The sequence below is a fragment of the Triticum aestivum genome, chromosome 3A, assembly GCF_018294505.1.
Source record: "Triticum aestivum cultivar Chinese Spring chromosome 3A, IWGSC CS RefSeq v2.1, whole genome shotgun sequence".
NCBI classification, from domain to species: domain Eukaryota; kingdom Viridiplantae; phylum Streptophyta; class Magnoliopsida; order Poales; family Poaceae; genus Triticum; species Triticum aestivum.
Genome location: NC_057800.1, coordinates 449,893,006 through 449,912,878, shown reverse-complemented (window position 1 = coordinate 449,912,878; position 19,873 = coordinate 449,893,006). Strand labels below are relative to the sequence as shown.

Sequence of the window (19,873 nt, the reverse complement as noted above, 5' to 3'; positions counted from 1 at the left end):
CATACTATCGTCCTCGGGAATATCAAGAATAACAAAGTCCATTAAAATAGTAACATTTGCAACCACAATAGTCACATCCTCACAAATACCGACAGGTATAGCAGTTGATTTATCAGCCATTTGTAAAGATATTTTAGTAGGTGTAAACTTATTCAAATCAAGTCTACGATATAAAGAGAGAGGCATAACACTAACACCGGCTCCAAGATCACATAAAGCAGATTTAACATAGTTTGTTTTAATGGAGCATGGTATAGTTGGTACTCCGGGATCTCCTAGTTTCTTTGGTATTCCACCCTTAAAAGTGTAACTAGCAAGCATGGTGGAAATTTCAGCTTCCGGTATCTTTCTTTTATTAGTAACAATATCTTTCATGTACTTAGCATAAGGGTTTATTTTAAGCATATCAGTCAAACGCATACGCAAAAAGATAGGTCTAATCATTTCAACAAAGCGCTCAAAATCTTCATCATCCTTTTTCTTGGATGGTTTAGGAGGAAAAGGCATGGGTTTCTGAACCCATGGTTCCCTTTCTTTACCGTGCTTCCTAGCAACGAAGTCTCTCTTATCATAACGTTGATTCTTTGATTGTGGGTTATCAATATCAATAGCAGGTTCAATCTCTACATCATTGTTATTGCTAGGTTGAGCATCAACATGAACATCATCATTAACATTATCACTAGGTTCATGTTCATTACCATATTGTGTTTCAGCATCAGAAATAGAAATATCATTGGAATTCTCAGGTGCAAAGTCCTATCATTTTTCTTTTTCTTCCTTTTAGAAGAACTAGGTGCATCAATATTAGTTCTATGAGAATCTTGCTCAATTCTCTTAGGATGGCCCTCGGGATACAAAGGTTCCTGAGTCATTTTACCCCCTCTAGTCACAACTCTAACAACATTATCATTTTCTTATTATTTAATTCATTGAGCAAATCCTTCTGAGTTTTAAGTACTTATTCTACTTGAGTGGTAACCATAGAAGCATGTTTACTAATAAGTTTAAGTTCACCTTTAACTCTAGACATATAATCACTCAAGTGTTCAATCATATAAGCATTGCGTTTCAATTGTCTACTAACATAAGCATTGAAGTTTTCTTGTTTAACAATAAAATTATCAAACTCATCTAAGCATTGGCTAGCAGACTTATAACGAGGAATATCACCTTCATCAAATCTACAGAGAGAATTTACCTTTACTACCTGTGTCGGGTTATCAAGACCATGTATCTCTTCAATAGGTGGTAAATTCTTAACATCTTCAGCTTTAATACCTTTTTCTTTCATAGATTTCTTTGCCTCTTGCATATCTTCTGGACTGAGAAATAGAATACCCCTTTTCTTCGGAGTTGTCTTAGGAGTTGGTTCAGGAAGTGTCCAATTATTTTCATTAGTCAACATATTATTCAATAGCAATTCAGCTTGATCAACAGTTCTTTCCTGAAAACACAACCAGCACAACTATCCAGGTAGTCTTTGGAAGCATCGGTTAGTCCATTATAAAACATATCAAGTATTTCATTTTTCTTGAGAGGATGATCAGGCAAATCATTAAGTAATCGGAGAAGCCTCCCCCAATCTTGTGGGAGACTCTCTTCTTCAATTTGCACAAAATTATATGTTTCCCTTAAGACAGCTTGTTTCTTATGAGTGGGGAAATATTTAGCAGAGAAGTAATAAATCATATCCTAGGGACTACGCACACAACCAGGATCAAGAGAATTAAAGCATGTTTTAGCATCACCCTTTAATGAGAACGGAAATAACTTAAGGATAACGTAATAGCGAGTTTTCTCATCATTAGTGAACAGGGTGGCTATATCATTTAATTTAGTAAGATGTGCCACAACAGTTTCAGATTCATAGCCATAAAAAGGATCAGATTCAACCAAAGTAATTAACTCAGGATCGACAAAGAAATCATAATCCTTATCGGTAATAAAGATAGGTGAAGTAGCAAAAGCAGAGTCATGTTTCATTCTAGCATTCAAAGATTTTTCTTCCAGCTTAGTAATAATTTCTTAAGATCATATCTATCATTGCAAGCAAGAAAGTCTCTAGCAGTTTCTTCATCCATAACATAGCCCTCAGGCACAACAGGCAATTCATACCTAGAGGGAGAATCTTCATCATCACTTTCATCAATATTATCAGTTTCAATAATTTCATTCTCTCTAGCCCTAGCAAGTTGTTCATCAAGAAATTCACCTAGTGGCACAGTATTATCAAGCATAGAAGTAGTTTCATCATAAGTATCATGCAAAGCATAAGTGGGATCATCAATAACATGCGACATATCAGAATGAATAGCAGGAGTAGGTGTCACAAGTTTACTCAAAACAGAAGGTGAATCAAGTGCAGAGCTAGATGGCAGTTCCTTACCTCCCCTCGTAGTTGAGGGAAAAATCTTGGTTCCTTTATCTTTCAAGTTCTTCATAGTGATCAGCAGATGTAAATCCCAAGTGACTAAAAGAATAGAGCTATGCTCCCCGGCAACGGCGCCAGAAAATAGTCTTGATAACCCACAAGTATAGGGGATCGCAACAGTTTTCGAGGGTAGAGTATTCAACCCAAATTTATCGATTCGACACAAGGGGAGCCAAAGAATATTCTCAAGTATTAGCAGCTGAGTTGTCAATTCAACCACACCTAGATGACTTAATATCTGTAGCAAAGTATTTAGTAGCAAAGTAATATGATAGTAGCGGTAACGGTAGCAAAAGTAACAGTAGCAGTTTTGTAGTAATTGTAACAGTGGCAACGGAAAAGTAACTAAGCAAAGATCAATATGTGAAAAGCTCGTAGTCAATGGATCAGTGATGGATAATTATGTCAGATGCGATTCCTCATGCAATAGTTATAACATAGGGTGACATAGAACAAGCTCCAGTTCATCAATGTAAAGTAGGCATGTATTCCGAATATAGTCATGCGTGCTTATGGAAAAGAACTTGCATCACATCTTTTATCCTACCCTCCCGTGGCAGCGGGGTCCTATTGGAAACTAAGGGATATTAAGGCCTCCTTTTAATAGAGTACCAGACCAAAGAATTAACACTTAGTGAATACATGAACTCCTCAAACTACGGTCATCACCGGTAAGTATCCCGATTATTGTCACTCCGGGGTTAACGGATCATAACACATAATAGGTGACTATAGACTTGCAAGATAGGATCAAGAACTCACATATATTCATGAAAACATAATAGGTTCAGATCTGAAATCATGGCACTCGGGCCCTAGTGACAAGCATTAAGCATAGCAAAGTCATAGAGGGCAAGCATTAAGCATAGCAAAGTCATAGCAACATCAATCTGAGAACGTAATGGATACTAGGGATCAAACCCTAACAAAACTAACTCAATTACATGATAAATCTCATCCAACCCATCACCATCCAGCAGGCCTAAGATGGTATTACTCACGCATGGCGGTGAGCATCATGAAATTGGTGATGGAGGAAGGTTGATGATGACGATGGCGACGAATTCCCCTCTCCGGAGCCCCGAACGGACTCCAGATTAGCCCTCCCGAGAGAGATTAGGGCTTGGCGGCGGCTCTGTATCGTAAAATGCGATGAATCCTTCTCTCTGGTTTTTTTCTTCCCGAACATGAATATATGGAGTTGGAGTTGAGGTCGGTGGAGTGTCAGGGGGGCCATGAGGCAGGGTGCGCGCCCAGGGGGGTAGCCACGCCGCCCACCCTCGTGGATAGGGTGTGGTCCCCCTGGCCTTGATTCTTTCACCAATATTTTTTATATATTCCAAAAATATTCTCCATCGATTTTCAGGTCATTCCAAGAACTTTTATTTCTCCACAAAAATAACACCAAGGCAATTCTGCTGAAAACAGCGTCAGTCCGGGTTAGTTCCATTCAAATCATGCAAGTTAGAGTCCAAAACAAGGGCAAAAGTGTTTGGAAAAGTAGATACATATCAAACGTATCAAAGACGCGCCCGGTGCAGGCGCCGTTCTCTTATGAGACGCCTCCAGTGCAGCATGGCGCGTCGAGCGCCTCCCCTTCAGAGCATGAGATAGTGCAGTGGATGAGGCACAACGAGGAAGCTCTTTTGGAGGAGATGCTCCCTGGGCACTTACGTGGGAAGATGGCAGGAGACCGGGGTAATCAGCTACAATGGCCACCTCTGTGCCGTCGTAGCTCATCTGATAGAAGACCCCCTCCTTAAACTCTACAAATATATCCAGATCCTCCTCAAATCCGGGATCCAAGTCCCGAATATGATTCTCCGGCTGCGGAGCAGGGCTATAGGTCCCCGCAGTAGCCTTCCGCCATTCCTGTTAAAGATGGTCGGTTTGAGTCCAACTAGTTGTGGCATAAGACAAGGATTGAATAAGATTTTGGATCTAAAGCTTACCCAGCTAGGGGGGTTGTACATGGAGAATCTGTCCTGGAACTTAAGGCGAGTGAATTCTACTTTCTCCCCTTTATAAAGGTCCGCCAGCATGGCGGCTAGGGCGGAAAAGACATCCGGACCCTTACGCCCGTAGCGAGATGTATCATCCTCCCCGTTGTAGTTCCACATGGGGAGTCCTCTCGATTGGAGTGGTTGGACGCCTCGCGTTATGGAAATTGCCATGACCTCGATCATGGATAGAACAGATTGGGCGAGTATTTTTATCTTGTCCATTAACATCTTGACTTCCGCGCTATCTTCCTCCTCGAGGCTCCGAGGGCGCCAGCTATGGCGTTTCTTTAATGGAGCGCCGGGAAATTCGAGAAGGCCCGTTCGGACTGGGTCGGGGAGGGCGACGTCTTCAATATAAAACCACTCCAAGGGCCACTCCTCAGACGCCTTCTTCGGCGTGCCGGACAGGTATCCGGTTCTAGCTATGCGCCATATCTCGACGCTGCCCACCTCGAATATGGATCCCTTTTGGGAGCGGGGGACGAGGCAGAAAAGTTTTCTCCATAACTCAAAAATGGGCCTCGCAGCCTAGGAACAGCTCGCAAAGAGTGACAAAGCCCGTGATATGCAGAATGGAGTCCGTCATAAGATTGTGCAGTTGGAGGCCATAGTACTCTAGGAGACCTCGGAGGAAAGGATGGATTGGAAATCCAACGCCTCTCAAGAGAAAGTAAATGAAGCACACTCGCTCCCCCTTTGAAGGATTTAGGAAATTTTCCACCAAGGCTTTACCCTTAAAAGAAGTTAATCCCGCCCGCACTGGGATTAGATCCGCAGGGGGAAGGTAGCCTTGCACCTGGAGCTTAGTCAGCTGGGCATGGGATACTGAGCATCTCTCCCAATCGCCTTTTTCGGAGCCATGAGGGTGGGAGGAAGAACTGGGAGCGCTAGCCATGTTTGAGTGGTTTCTCCTAGCGAGCTCCAAGGATTTTCCGCCTGGTGTGGAATGGCATCTGAGGTCCAATCCCTTTATATAGACGTTTTTATGGCCAGGGTGTTATGTGAAAAAATACTCTGACCTTTTGTATTCGTTCGACACGTGGAAACAGAAGAGACGGAGGCGTGGGAGCCAAAGGGTATGGCATTAAATGAACAGCCAAATATAACTCTTCGGGTCAGATGCTTTGAAGTATTCAGAGGAGGAACCCGGCTTGCAATGTCGAAGACAACCTGCACGCCGGACACACCGTCATTAAAGCCTGGTTCGGGGGCTACTGAGGGAGTCCTGGATTAAGGGGTCCTCGGGCGTCCGAGCTATATGGCATGGGCCGGACTAATGGGCCATGAAGATACAAGACAGAAGACTTCCTCCCGTGTCTAGATGGGACTCTCCTTGGCGTGTAAGGCAAGCTTAGCGTGCGGATATGAATATTCCTTTCTCTGTAAACTGACTTTGTACAACCCTAGCCTCCTCCAGTGTCTATATAAACCGGAGGGTTTGGTCTGTAGAGGCAATCATAATCATACAGGCTAGACAATTAGGGTTTAGCCATTACAATCTCGTGGTAGATCAAATCTTGTAACCACTATACTCATCAAAGTCAATCAAACAAGACGTAGGGTATTACCTCCATCAAGAGGGCCCTAACCTGGGTAAAACATTGTGTCCCTTGTCTCCTGTTACCATCAATCCTTAGACGCACAGTTCGGGGCCCCCTACCCGAGATCTGCCGGTTTTGACACCGACAGGGCCTATTGGTGGTCGACGGTGTCCCCTGGCAAGCTCGGATGTGTACCTGTTTGGCAATAGTCATTTTAGCTGCCAGAACTTGTGCTTGTTGCTGATGGAGATGATTTGGGTGCCCAATGAATAACACAAACCTTGCAATCGTGAGCTAGAATGTGCGAGGGTTGAACTCGCTGGCAAAGAGAACTATTGTATGACAGATCACCGAAGCGCAGTGAGCGTCCATTCTCTGCCTACAGGAAACAAAGATTGAGGACCGGTTGGCTGCCACTGTCAGAGATCTGGGAGGAAGCACATTAGAGGGCTGCACTGTTCTCCCAACCATGGGCACTAGGGGAGGTGATGCAATCCTATGGGACAAGAACATTGTTAGTTTTACATCACACGCAATTGGCTGCTTTTCGATCACAGGAAAGGTCTCGGTGCTGCATGATGGATCTTGGTTCTGGCTGACGTCAGACAACGGACCGGTGGATGACACGCGCAAAGACACCTCCCTGGCCGAGCTTGCTCATGCCGCCCCTCCCCTGGGAGAGCCGTGGTTGGTCAATGGAGACTTTAACATCATTTACGAAGCCCGTGACAAGAACAACCTCAACCTGAACAAGAGGATTATGGGGATGTTTAGATCAGCAATTGACAAAGCAGGCCTAAGAGAGGTTAAGTGCGAAAATAGAAGATTTACTTGGACAAATGAGAGAGAAAATCCAACGATGGTTAGCATTGATAAAGTTTTCTGCAACATGGAATGGGAAGCTCTCTTCCCCTGCTTCATGCTCATGGTTGCGATAATGGCCTGCTTGGATCACCGCCCTCTCCTGATGGCGAACACTGCTGCCCCGCGTAGAAGGACGGCCTTTCGCTTTGAAAATTTCTGGCCGAGCTTCCCCCACTTGCAGGAGACTGTTGCTAGAGCTTGACAACGACCGGCGAACCACAACTGCCCTTTCATCCGGATGGAGAAGAAGATGGGAAGGACGGCCGCTGATCTGGAAATATGGTCCAAAACTCTCTTCAGTGATGCAAAAGTGCAGTTCCACTTGGCCTGCGAGGTAATTCTTCGGCTAGATGTTGCACAAGAGAATAGAAGGTTCTCGCGGAGTGAATTCCTCCTGAGGAAGCAACTCAAGATGAGGATCCTGGATCTAGCTGCGGTGGAGAGAGCAAGAAATCGACATGCATCTAGGATCACATGGCTTAGAGTTGGAGATGCATGCACGACATTTTTTCAAGCAAAGATCAACTCAAGAAGAAGAACTTCATACACTCTCTGCAAACAGACATGGCTACTGCCACTGCCACTGCCCATGAAGACAAAACTTCAGCTGTACACCACCACTTTTTTAACCTGCTGGGACGAAAGGAAACCAGAGGACGATCCATCAATTGGGATGAACTAGACATGCCAAGCTTGCAAAATGAAGGGCTCGACAACCCGTTCTCTAAGCAGGAAGTTTTGGGCTACTATCTTGGCTTCCTAAACTTTCATCTTGCATTTTGATTTCCTTAAATTCAAATTCATTTCATCACAAAACCCTAGAGTGAAGATAATATGACTTCTTCCATTTAAAGAAAAGAAACAGGATTTGAAAATGATTTGAATTCCATTTGGAATATTTCAAATTTAGAAACTTTAAACAACTTAATGAGTTCATGAGAGAAGATAAAATGACTTCCTCAAATTTGAAGAAAGAGAGTTGGAAGTTTCAAAGAAATAACTTGAAATTCACTTTGAAGTTATTTGAATTTCCAAATTTCAAATCCTATTGGGAGTTACTTCAGTTTCTATTCAAATAATTTTTCTCCTAAAAAAATAAATGGAAATAAGGGTAAAATGATTCTATTCAATAGGAAATTAGGAGAAAATAAATTTGAAATCATTTTGCTATTTTAAAAATGATTTTATTGATTTTAAATGCAACAGTAGCACTGTTTTATTTTTATGAATTTTTACGGAATTTATTTGAACATGAAAGATAGTTCATCTTACTTCTACTATTTTTCTAAACATTTTGGTATATAATATGCCTATGTAGATTTTCATTTATTTTCTCTTTATGAATTCTTGTCTTCCTGTGTAAAAAAACGCACACATCGCGAGGCCTAGGCGCACAAAAACCGAGCCGCAGCCACTTAAGGCCCAGCACGCCCCTCCTCACCCCTCTCTCCCGCCGCTGCCTATGACCAGTGGGCCCCGAACCTTATCTTCTTCAACCTCCCGCGCAGCTTGCTCAGGATGAGCTTGCCGCATGCGCGCCCGCAACTGCCGGGCGAAGCTCTCGAATAGAGCTTAATCGACCGCTTCCCAAACCCCTGCGTGCGCCTATAAAAGCCCCGGGACGCCCTCGTCTGATCCTGCCCCTCCTCTACTCCCCACGTCGCCCGTAGCCGCCGCCCCGCCCATTCGGATCTCGCTGAAGCCGAGCCATTCCGCCGTCAAATTCGTCGCAGTGATCACACCCGAGGCCTCCAAACTCCATTTTCCGAGTCCCCGTTCCCATGCACATCATTTTGACATTTTGGTTTCCCCTAGATCTCGCCGGAGCGGCCAAACCTTCGACACCGAGTTCGCCGGAGGACAGGAGCGCCGCCGCACTTCCTCCGCCCCGTCCCGACGCAAGCCGCCACCACCGCGTTGACCCTCTCGAAGCGCCGCATCTCCCTGTCCCCTCCGCTGTCGTCGGAACTCACCGGATCCGCCGCCCCGACGCGTCGCCCCTCGCCGGAGCTCGGAGCCGCCGCCTTCGCCTCGCCCCGTCCCGACCACCCCGACCACCGCTGACCCCGCCATTGGATTGCCCACGCCGCGCCGGTCCCCACCGCCTCCTTCCCCGTCGCCGAGGAGCGCCGGAGATGCCACCATGTCCGCCCCGTCGCCGCTCGTCGCCGGCCACCGACCGCTCGCTGTAAGCCACCCCGCCCTTCGTTTTGTTAAAAAAAACGACGCGGTTAACCGTGGTTTTTATTAAACCGATCGGTTTAGTTAAACCAATCCCGGTTTTACTTAGCCGCGTAGGTGTTTTTCTTATTTAGCGGCCATTCGCCGCATAGCCACCGCAGTGAACGCTGCTCAGCCAGCCACTCGTGTATCGCCACGTGGCCGAGGACTTGTTCGCGGTTTTATTCTCTTTTTTGTTTCACCATTTAGTCCTTGAATTTAGCAGATTAGTCCCTGAACTTCAAATAGCCACAAATTTTAAACCGTAGGTCCAAATTCGATGAAACCAGCGGCAAATTCTTCGTATCGATTAGATCTATCCAGAGGACATATCTTTGCAAGCTTTTGACAATTTAAAATTTGAATTGTTTTAAATTCAAATTCAAACCCTATTTCGCCATATCTCCTAAACCCTAGCCCCGTTTGAATTAATTCTTTTTGCACTTTGTCACCGTAGCCAAACCCTATCAGTTGGACCAATCTCACGATATTTTTCACACATTAGGATTTGATCATGATAGTTTTACTATTATGTCGTGTATGCACTTTAGTTCACATCACATCTTTGCACCCTATGTCACATGTTGTTTTGCACTTAGGATATTTCCATGCTAGTTAAGTGTGTTGAATGTTCATTTGGTTTTTCCGAGACTTTTTGCTTTGCATGTTCTTCTTGGTTCTTTTAAATGATTGCTTGTGTTTGTTTATTTACTTTGCGTTAGATTTTCCAGAGTGCGAAGCAGAATATTATTAGTCTCTAGAATTCAACCAGCAGTACCAAGGCAAGTTCACATTTGACCATTCTTCCAATTACCTATGCTTTATTTATGCACTTAGTCCTTTGCGGTAGGATTGCATGGTAGGAATCTTATGCCGGATGGCTATGCGTTTACCTAGTAGTTCATTTGAGGTAGGTCTGCACCATACAACCTTGTCACCACCGTGTAAGTTTATTTGTGCCTCGCAAATGTAGACATGGATTGGGAAGTGTTCATGGCGAGACTTGAGTGACAAAGTAGTAATCAGGACCAAGACTTAAATGAACTACCCGGGCGGAAACTGGTTGGAATGGCGGCGAAGTACAGTGGGGCACGCATGGGAAATCCATGGTGATGCACCACTAGTGGTTCGTCCGCTCAGGCTCAAAGGGATCAAACGTGTTTTCATGTCTAGAAACTTACGTGTGCAGCCACAAGCCAATATGGGCTCTGGCTTAGTTGAGTAGTTAGTGTGACCTCTTCCGGGATAGGCTAGCAGATGTAGAATGAGTAGGTGTACTGGCCTATCCGTGGGTTAAGAGGAAATACCTTCGAAAGGCTATGTCTCAGTCATCTTGCTCTCAAATGCCGGGCAGTGCGAGAACTTCAAGGGAGGCGATCGAGTCTTGTGGGGAAAAGTGCGCAAACCTCTGCAGAGTGTTAAAACCTAATCGGTTAGCCGTGTCCCCGGTTACGGACAACTTAAGCATCTAGTAGTGAAAATGTCAGGAGATCTCATCACTCTTAATTTAAACAATTGGGTTTTAAATGAAACTTTGGGAATGGATTGAGTTGGGTTTCCCAACTCATCCTGCTACGTCGTAGTAGTAGAGTAATATCTTTTATTCTAGGGAAAAACTAGCTTTATGCAAAAACTAAATTTAGAGCTTTCCACCAGCCAAGTTGCATGTACAAATAGGTTCATTATACTCATGATGTGACTTGCCAGTACATTCAATGTATTGACCTACATGGCTGCAACGTCTTATGTTGCAGGAATTTCTACGACGAGTAAGAGTTACGTTGTAGGGTAACGATCTACACTCAACTTGCTGATGGCGTTGATGGGACTCCACACCCTTTTGACTGTTTTCGCTGAGAATTATGAGGTATACATTAGTTTTACGTTATTTATACATGTGATTGCACTTTGATATATAGAGGCTTGATCGTTTGAGGTCGGGTCGCTACATGATGTCATGGCAGTTTTTGACAAGTTCTATAGGTTGGCAGATGGCAATTTTGCTGAGCTCACATAGCCATGATCACTCTCATTTTGAAGAAGGACGGGGCCACAAGAATAAACGAGTTTAGGCCCATCAGCCTTATCCATTCCATAGCTCAGCTGATCACTAAGGTGTCATCCATGAGACTGGCTTCTGTCATCGACCGGATCATCTCCCCCACGCAAACGGCCTTTCAGAGGAAGAAATGCATTCATGACAGCTATCTTTATGTTCGGAACACTGTTCGGGCTCTGCATAGGAATAAAACACCGGCTCTTCTCATCAAGCTTGACATTGCTACAACTTTTGATAGTGTATCTTGGGAGTGCATGATGGAGTTGCTCCAACAACTAGGTTTCTCCTCTCGTTGGATAGATTGGATAGCACTCCTCCTGTCAACCTCCTCCTCGGCCTGCCTACTTAATGGCGACCCTGGCGAGAGTTTTTTTGCATCAGCGAGGACTGTGGCAGGGCGATTTGCTTTCGCCGCTCCTTTTCATCCTCTGCATTGATCCCCTCCACCGTTTCCTCAAGGCTGCCACCAGGGCGGGGGCACTGAACACCATTCCGGGCATGGTGGCGCGGATGCGCACGAGCTTGCACGCCGATGACGCCTAATCTTCATCAACCCTGTGCGTTTCGAGATAGATAACCTCCTAGAGCTCCTTCACCTGTTTGGAGATGTGACGGGCCTACGCGTCAACCTCTCTAAATCCTCAGCAATCCCCATTAGCTGCAGCGACATATATGTTCAGGATGACCTCTCTAAATCCTCGGTGATCCCCATTAGATGCCGCGACATATATGTTCAGGATGTTCTACAAAACTTCGGCGGCATCACGGCGACCTTCCCGACCAGATATCTAGGGCTTCCGGTTACTTTAGGGCGCGTTAGGCTAGTCCACCTCCAATTCATTCTTGATAGAATTAGATCGAGGCTTGCGGGCTGGAAGGGCAAACTCATGCCGCTGGCGGGCCGCCTCGTTCTCGTACGCTGCATGCTCTCAGCCATGCCGACCCTTTGCGCTTACGGCGCTGTGTATACCCAAGAAATTCTTCAAGGATATAGACAAGTCACGACAGCGTTTTCTCTAGGCGGGAGATGAAGAGATCACTGGAGGAAAATGCAAGGTTAGCTGGAGCATGGTGACCAAGCCAGAACACCACAGCGGTCTGGGCATCCCTGATCTCAGTCGTTTCGCCCGGGCGCTGCGGCTGCGATGGCTCTGGCAATCCTGGAATCAGCCAACCAAACCCTGGGTAGGCACTGGCACGCCCTGCGACGCCATAGACTTTGCTCTCTTTGCGGCTTCCACTACGGTGACCATCAGGGATGGGACTACTGCTTCCTTCTGGTCGTGCTCTTGGCTGGGAGGGAGACAACTCTGCCTGGCCTACCCCACGCTCTTCGCCAGGTCCATCCGCAAGAACAGAAGCGTCAGAGAAGCCCTGCACGGCGATCGGTGGATCCTCGACCTACGCCACGGTGACTACAACAACATCGCCCAACAAGTCGTTCGGTTGGCAATGGAAATTAGGCAAGCTGACCTCAACCTGGAACTAGAAACCCCGGACACGATCAAATGGAAGCTCTACAGTTCGGGCATCTACTCGGCGAGATCGGCGTACAATGCCTAGTTCAACAGAGCCCAACTTTGCAGTTTCAGAACGCTTAACTGGAAGATCTGGGCTCCGGGTAAAATCAAAATTTTCCTTTGGCTGCTGCATCTGGACAGCCTCTGGTGCAATGACCAACTACAACGAAGAGGCTGGGAGAATGGATACTTCTGCCCCATGTGTCTACGCAACCTCGAGACCTCTCACCACATGATCTGGGACTGCCGGTCTCGCTGCAGGTCTGGAGCATTGCGGCTACTTGGACTGGGTGCAGTACAGTGACCCAAGGAGTGTGGAGCATGGGTACGACAACGATGGATAAAATTCAGAGGATCATATCTGCTACGGCTCCGGGACACAGGAAAGGCACGAAGACTATGATCGCCCTCATTCTCTTGGCATATCTGGTTGGAGCGAAACTCCTGCATTTTCAGAGGAAAGCAAGCTGATGCGAGGCACATTACATAAGCTTGCAAGCGCGACATGGAGCAATGGAGATTGGCCGGTGCAAGATGCATTCAGCAGCCCTTCAAGGATGTGACGTGAGAGATCCCTTTAAGCTTGCTTAGATGGCCTGGAGCACTGGGGCTCTGGGATGGATGTAATTTCTTTCCGGTTTCACCCTCACGAACGCTTGATCAACCCTTTGTCATCTCCCTCTCTGTTAAATGAATGAAAACCAGCTATGTTGGACGTTTCAGAAAAAAAAGTTACAACTATAGCACCTACTACTACACATACTAAACTAATTACTAGAGCTTGCGCATGCTAATTAAATTGTCAAATACACATTATCTGTTCTCCCTGTTGTCCCACTTGGATGCCAGAACCCTCACCATCACTCACGCTCAAGGTCGCTCCAATCAATGTAGTCTTCGGACGACTCGACGTTGACCACCACCTTCCGAAGAGGAAGGTCCTGGCTCGTAGTCGTTCTCTATGACCTCTTCCAATACCACTCCAGCTCGTATTGGGCGTACTTCAGATGCTCCCGCGCAAACCTCGCCATCATCTTCTCGCCACTCTTCTCAGCGACAACATTGGTCTTCGTCTCCGTCTTCGTCGGGCGGGTCACAATGGTGACCTTCCGCCCGACGATCTCCGGGAAGTTGAGCATGTCCGTCGGCAGACCAAGCCGCCACACCATGATGTCATATGCGCGAGGTCCTCACTCCGGAAGGTGCCCAGCCAATACCGTTGGTCGGCATGCTGGAACTCCATGTCATACCAGCCGGGAGACCACAACCGCACTGCCCTGAAGCCGATCTTGAGCTTCGGTGGCATGGCGATGACATGGCAGCGACGAGGACGCACGGAGGACTGAGGAGGCGCGACAGAGCTACCAGATGCGCGTGGAGTGGCGGTCTACGACGGCGGCTGGACGAGATTCATGGGCGGCGGTGATTTAGTTGGTCCGGTGGCCAGTGGCGAGGTGGATTGAGTAGATCCGGTGGCGACAAGCCCAATCATCAGCAGATTTGCAGGCTACCGCGATGCGGTGGGAGAGGGGAGGGCTGCCGAAGGTTGCGGGTGGGAGGGGGGCTTTTGTTTACCGCAGCCCCTCTCGCGCCATATATTTGCAACGCGAGGAGCCCTCTTTTTGGGCTGCCCAAAAAACATTTTACAAAAAATATGATAGGGTTGCTGTTGAAGAGGGTCCTCCCCATCCCCCAAAATACCCCAAAACCAACTACTGCCCTATTTTAGGGCTGCCATTGGAGATGTTCTAAGGTGCAAAAAATTAGAGTAACAATTCCTCAAAAAATAAAGTAGAGTAACAATGAAGGGGATCTCAAGAGTACCAATGCTGCAAGGAGGAGCCGAAACAGGGACAGAAAATCAAAACTGTGATAAGTTTTATAGCAAATTCGGAATATATACGCCCTCACGCAAGAAAATCAAAACTAGCACCCCGTCGGCCTCCAATTGGCCCAAGAGGGGCTCTTCGGCCTACGGTTGACCGAAGTCGGCTCTTCAGCCTCCCGTTGGCCGAAGAGTGCCCCAACTGGGCCGAAAAGGACTCTTTGGTCTGCCGTAGGCCGAAGAGTACTCTTTGGTCAACCATAGGCCAAAGAGTTGGGGGCCCAAGGCCTAGCACTGCTTCGGCATACGGTTGACCAAAGAGTACTCTTCGGCCTACGGCAGACCAAAGAGTCCTTTTCATCCCAGCTGGGGCACTCTTCAGCCAACGGGAGGCTGAAGAGCCTACTTCGGTCAACCGCAGGCCGAAGAGCCCCTCTTCAGCCAACTGGAGGCCGACGGGGTGCTAGTTTTGATTTTGGTGCGTGAGCATGTATAGATACCGAATTTGCTATAAAATTCATCACAGTTTTGAAAAAAATCCCGAAACAGGTACCACGAACCACTTACAAAGGAACTAGGGTAAACAGGAAACTAAATTGAACTGTCCCATATGTAATTTTCATGAAATGCGCATATTATGCTAGATGTAAAAAAACATACTCGCTCCGTCTCAAAATAAGTGTATCAACTTTGTACTAAGTTTAGTAAAAAGTTGCACTAAGGTCAAGACGCTTATTTTGGGACGGATGGGGTATTATGACAGGTGTGTAAATTGTCATCTCGCAAATGAAATGCCATTTCAAATGCTCGATGCTTAAGATAGTACAAGCCTAGCTGGGTTTTCCATGAAAATCTGAGGCTCTCAAAACTTTATCCAGCAACATATAGCAGCCTCGTATACACCATCAGCTTTCGAGCTCCTACCTTTTACAGATGATTTTTTAGCAAGACCCGAAAAGGATGATTGAGAGCTCATTCGTAGAAGAGTCTACAGGTCAGTCGCTCATAATACTCTCTCACTTCCATCTGAATGCCTTAGGGCATCAGTAACATCGCCAAGCTCTTCACTCTCCTCATCGGTTTCCATAGCATCGATGTCAGATTCTTCGTCCTCTGTGTCCTTGTCCTCATAGATAATCGGTGCGGCCGCCTCTTCCTCGTCAGTTTCTTCATCGGCAATCTGGGAAATCTTTAAATTATTTGCAATGCCAACAACAATATCGCTTTTTTTACAGGAAGGAAACTTTTACCTCACTGAACCGGTAATCAAGGGTGGTAGAGAGTTGAAGTGCTGATTTGAAGGTCGACGTTCTTGCATCAATAAGCTGAGAAAAAAAGGCACTCAGTACAATAGTACCCAACAAACAAACGAAAATGTGGTAATCTTAATGAAAGATTCTTAATCAAATACATACTTGTTTGACATACTGTTAGGGCAGCTGATAAAATTACTAACCTGATAGAGTGAATTGAGCAACAGCAGAGAAGACTCCTGTGACACGATGCTGCTCATGTGCCGGCTAAGTAAAGTTTGAAGCCACGGGAGCAAACAAACCAGCTTTGCACCCCTGTGGAGAATAAATCTCTAAATAAGAACTTTTTGTAAAGCTATCATATGTGTATGCATGCATGCAAAATAAAAAATCGCCAAATAATAGGAGAAGTTGCTAGAAGAGGCTAAGCACATTTTGGAAGCCGTACATTCTAGTCATTCCCAAAAAAGATTGGATCCAAAATATACTAAGACCTAACAATCCAACGTATACATGGATACATACAGTTAGAGCATCTCCAGCCGTTGGCCCCCCAAGCGGCGATTTTACGCGCCCCCTGGGGGCGAGCCGGCGCCAAAAATGGCACGGGGGCGAGCGGGTATTTTACGCGCCCCCTGGGGGCGAGCCGGCGCTAAAAACGGCACGGGGGCGAGCAGGTTCCCAGCCGCTCGCCCCAGGGTCGCCCCAGAGTCGCCCCAGACGCATTTTTTTTAGTTTAAAAAATATGAATTCGGCAAAGTTCGGCTAAAATTCGGCTAACTTGACATTCATATTCAACATGTTCGGCGTTTACATAGATTATTTAAAAAAACATCTACAGGGCGAAGAAGTCGATGAGCGCGGCGAAGTCGCTGACGTCGCCGCCGTCCTTGTCGGCGGCGGCAGCCTTCTCCTTGATGGCGCGGCCGCCCCTGCTGGACCCCTGTCCAGCGTCTCCATGGCGGACCGGCGGCGGCGGCGCGTCGTCGTCGTCGTCGCTGTCGTCGAGGACGACGATGCCTCCCTCGTCCCGGCCGCGGCGACGAGCTTCAAACCGCGCGAAGGCGGCGCACTGGCGCTCCATCTCCGTGTGCGCCCAGTCGTCGCGCGCCCATTTGAGGGCCGCTTCGTCGTCGAGCTCCTCCTCCTTGACGCCGCCGGCGAGCCCCTGCTCCGTCTTCACGGCGGGGAGCCCTGGCTCCGGCTTGACGGTGGCGAGCCCCGGCTCCGTTTTTGGCTTGACGAAGCGCGGAGGAGCCAAGGAGGAGGCGCGCCGGCCACCCTCGTTGATGAAGATGCCGACGCTGCGGGTGTGCCGGCCGAGCGGCGTCTCCGCGGCGGGCTCGGCCTTGACGCTGAGGAGCGCCGGCGAGCCGGAAGAGTGGGAGGAGGAACCGGCGAACCTCATGGGCACCCACGGCCCGGCGCTCCGGCGGGGGGTCGGGACGGCCGCCGCAGCAGGGTATGCCAGCGGCGGGTCATTGCCACCCCCGAGGTACGATAGTACCTCGTGGAGCGTGCGGCCGGGGACGCGGCGGCCGTCGCTGTTCTTGAGGCCGCCAACCACCAGCACCCCGTTCGTGGACGCCAGCCGCTGCGCCTGCCGCCGCTGGAAATAGTCCGCCCATGCCACATGGTTGTCGGCGGCGTACTGGGGGAGGGCGCGCTGCTCCCCCGTCAGGGACGACCGCACGCGGTCGACCTCGGCGGCGAAGAGGCCAGGGCGCGCGTCGACATCGGGCACCGGGGGGATGGGGACGCCGCCGTTGCTGAGCCTCCACCCCGTCGGCCCGGCGCGCATGTTCGGCGGCACCGGGATGTTGGCCTCGAAGAGAAGCCACGCCTCGCCCTCCTAGAGCGAGCGGCGGCCGAAGCCGTTGACCGCCGCGGAGTCGCCAGGGAAGCTTTCGGCCATGGAGAGGGGAAGGGGAAGGGGAGGAAGGGGAGAGCGGCAGAGCTCGACGGCGGACAGGAGGGACGGCGGCTGGTTTGGGCTCGGCGGACTCGGGCTGGTGTGGCCAGCGGCGAGGGGAAGCCTCTGGTTTTATAGCCCAGGGCGTGTGCACGCGTGGCGGAAGGGGAGGCATCGCCGCGCCAGCCAGCCCGTGACGCGCCGCCCGTGAGGATCAATGGCAAGGCTGACCGGCGGCAGCCTTGCCATTGATTCCCCGTGGGAAACCGAGGCGTTCCGGGGAAGATGAGGCGCGTGCCACTGACTCGGCGGGTCCGCCGCGCTTTCACGCCAAAACCCTCGCCCCGGCGTCCCCGAGCGCCCCCCAGCATGCCGGGTTCGGCTCGGTTCCGCCGGCGCCGATTTCGGTCCAAGCCGGCGAAAACGGGCTCATGTGGGCGCGACTGGGCCAATTTTTGGGCGTCGGCGCGGCAAAAACGCTTGGGGAGGGCCTGTGCGGCTGGAGATGCTCTTAAAGGTGTCTGACTGAAGATAGTATCATGGTCAATAGACTGGTGTTCTCTAGTTAAATATTAGATGCACTACATAGTTTGTCCCGAACAATGTACTAAAGAGACAAAATGCCTTGTAAGCTTTCCTACCTAGATTGTATTGACGACACGAAGAACTTGAGAAGCTTCAGGGCATCTCCTGGCGTTAGGAGTGATACTGACTTTACAATGACCTGCATGTAACACAGCAGTAAATTAGCAGACAAGAGAAAATGTTGCATCAAATCGCAATAAGAATAAATAACATGGCAAATGCTGACTTTGGCAGTTGCTAATAACTGAAAGGTTAGACTATTAGGTTTGTTATGGACCAAAAAGCAGGCCAGTCGAGGACGTGGGCATAGCCCAGTGGTTGGGGGCGCATGATTGTAAACCTAACGACCAGAGTTCGATCCACGTCGGGGACGAATTTCTGGAATTCTCATGAGGGATGCTTCTTCTATATCAATAAAACCGTGGGTGCTAGTGCCCATGGAGTTTCATTTTTGAGGACGTGGGCATAGCCCAGTGGTTGGGGGCGCATGATTGTAAACCTAACGACCAGAGTTCGATCCACGTCGGGGACGAATTTCTGGAATTCTCATGAGGGATGCTTCTTCTATATCAATAAAACCGTGGGTGCTAGTGCCCATGGAGTTTCATTTTTTTTTTCAAAAAGCAGGCCAGTCCTTAGCCTAAGGGTGTGTTTGGTTTGAGAACCAAGTGGAGTTGAATGTCATGGTTCCGTTCCACCGGAATGGGTCAATTCCAGTCTTGCGTTTGGTTGGGTTGATTACGTTCCTATGTTTGGTTGAAGAAATTGATTTAGAGATTTGCAACTCTTTGCATTTTCATGAAATCTGATTTTAGTCATTCCACTCGTACACATATGTGTATAGTCTCACAACTCTTTGCATAAATAGGTTGAGCACCGCACAAGGTAAATACATGTTGGAGAAAATACTAACATAAAAATTCCAATATGCTCAGCTCGTTGTTTTCCTCCTCCCGTGCTGTCCTACCTTGCTCACTGGCCTAGCATCCCGTAGCCCCTCCACGTTGTATCAGGCTTGCAGCCCTTCCTCTTCCCTGCAGCGTGTGCCTCCTCTTTCCCTGTCAGATGCAGCCCGGCAGCTATCACGGGTGAGCTCAGCGGCAACCGGCGCTGCAACTCCAGCCACCTGCAGCACCCGTCTGCCGCGGCAAATCGGACCAAACACACCTTTTCTGCTCCTCTGCCAGTCGCTACAGCTCCGTTTTTCTTCTCGGACCGCCGCCTGGCTCGCCTTCAACCACCGTCGCCGCTCTGACACTGCACGCTGACTAGCAGGCCCCCGTTTTCCCCCTTCCGGCGTGGCCGCCTGCACTCACCTCCTACCGGGCTAATGGTCTTGCATGTGCTGCCGCCACCGGATGTGAGAGGGGGTGATTTCGCAGTGATACTTGCAAACCACAACGCGATTCTAGTGAGGAACCGCGTGATTCCACCAATTTGGCGTTGTGAGTTGGTTCGGCATATGGGAGGAATATTCCTCTACGAGGAACCAGTGTATTCCGTTCCGCTTTTCAACCAAACACGAGGATGGCTCGTAAGTGCAAAACCAACCCATTACGTTCCACTCTGCTCCCTGAACCAGACACACCCTAACAGACTACTTCTGGAGAAAAGACCTCCCCTCCCTCCCCCGACCCCGCGCCGCCTCCCCGGGGCG

The 19,873-nt window shown here is 48.6% G+C and overlaps 1 protein-coding gene and 1 long non-coding RNA gene across 7 annotated transcripts in view; one reads left to right on the top strand and one right to left on the bottom strand.

Moving 5' to 3' along the window:
• Positions 1-8,317: 8,317 nt before the first annotated feature.
• Positions 8,318-11,767, top strand: LOC123058410 (uncharacterized). The gene is made up of 3 exons (XR_006427193.1): positions 8,318-9,030; positions 10,817-10,929; positions 11,046-11,767. It is a non-coding gene; the product is annotated as an uncharacterized lncRNA (long non-coding RNA).
• Positions 11,768-15,234: 3,467 nt separating this feature from the next.
• The window catches only part of LOC123061606 (uncharacterized), a 16,652-nt gene continuing 12,013 nt past the window's right edge, over positions 15,235-19,873 (bottom strand). For all 6 annotated transcript variants that reach the window (XM_044484779.1, XM_044484778.1, XM_044484780.1 and 3 more), the window contains 4 exons: positions 18,273-18,355; positions 15,923-16,034; positions 15,717-15,791; positions 15,235-15,646 (listed from right to left, as the gene is read on the bottom strand). In XM_044484779.1, the coding sequence (XP_044340714.1) occupies positions 15,470-15,646; positions 15,717-15,791; positions 15,923-16,034; positions 18,273-18,355 (447 nt within the window). In that variant the 3' untranslated portion in view covers positions 15,235-15,469. The remainder of the gene's footprint in view (positions 15,647-15,716; positions 15,792-15,922; positions 16,035-18,272; positions 18,356-19,873) is intronic.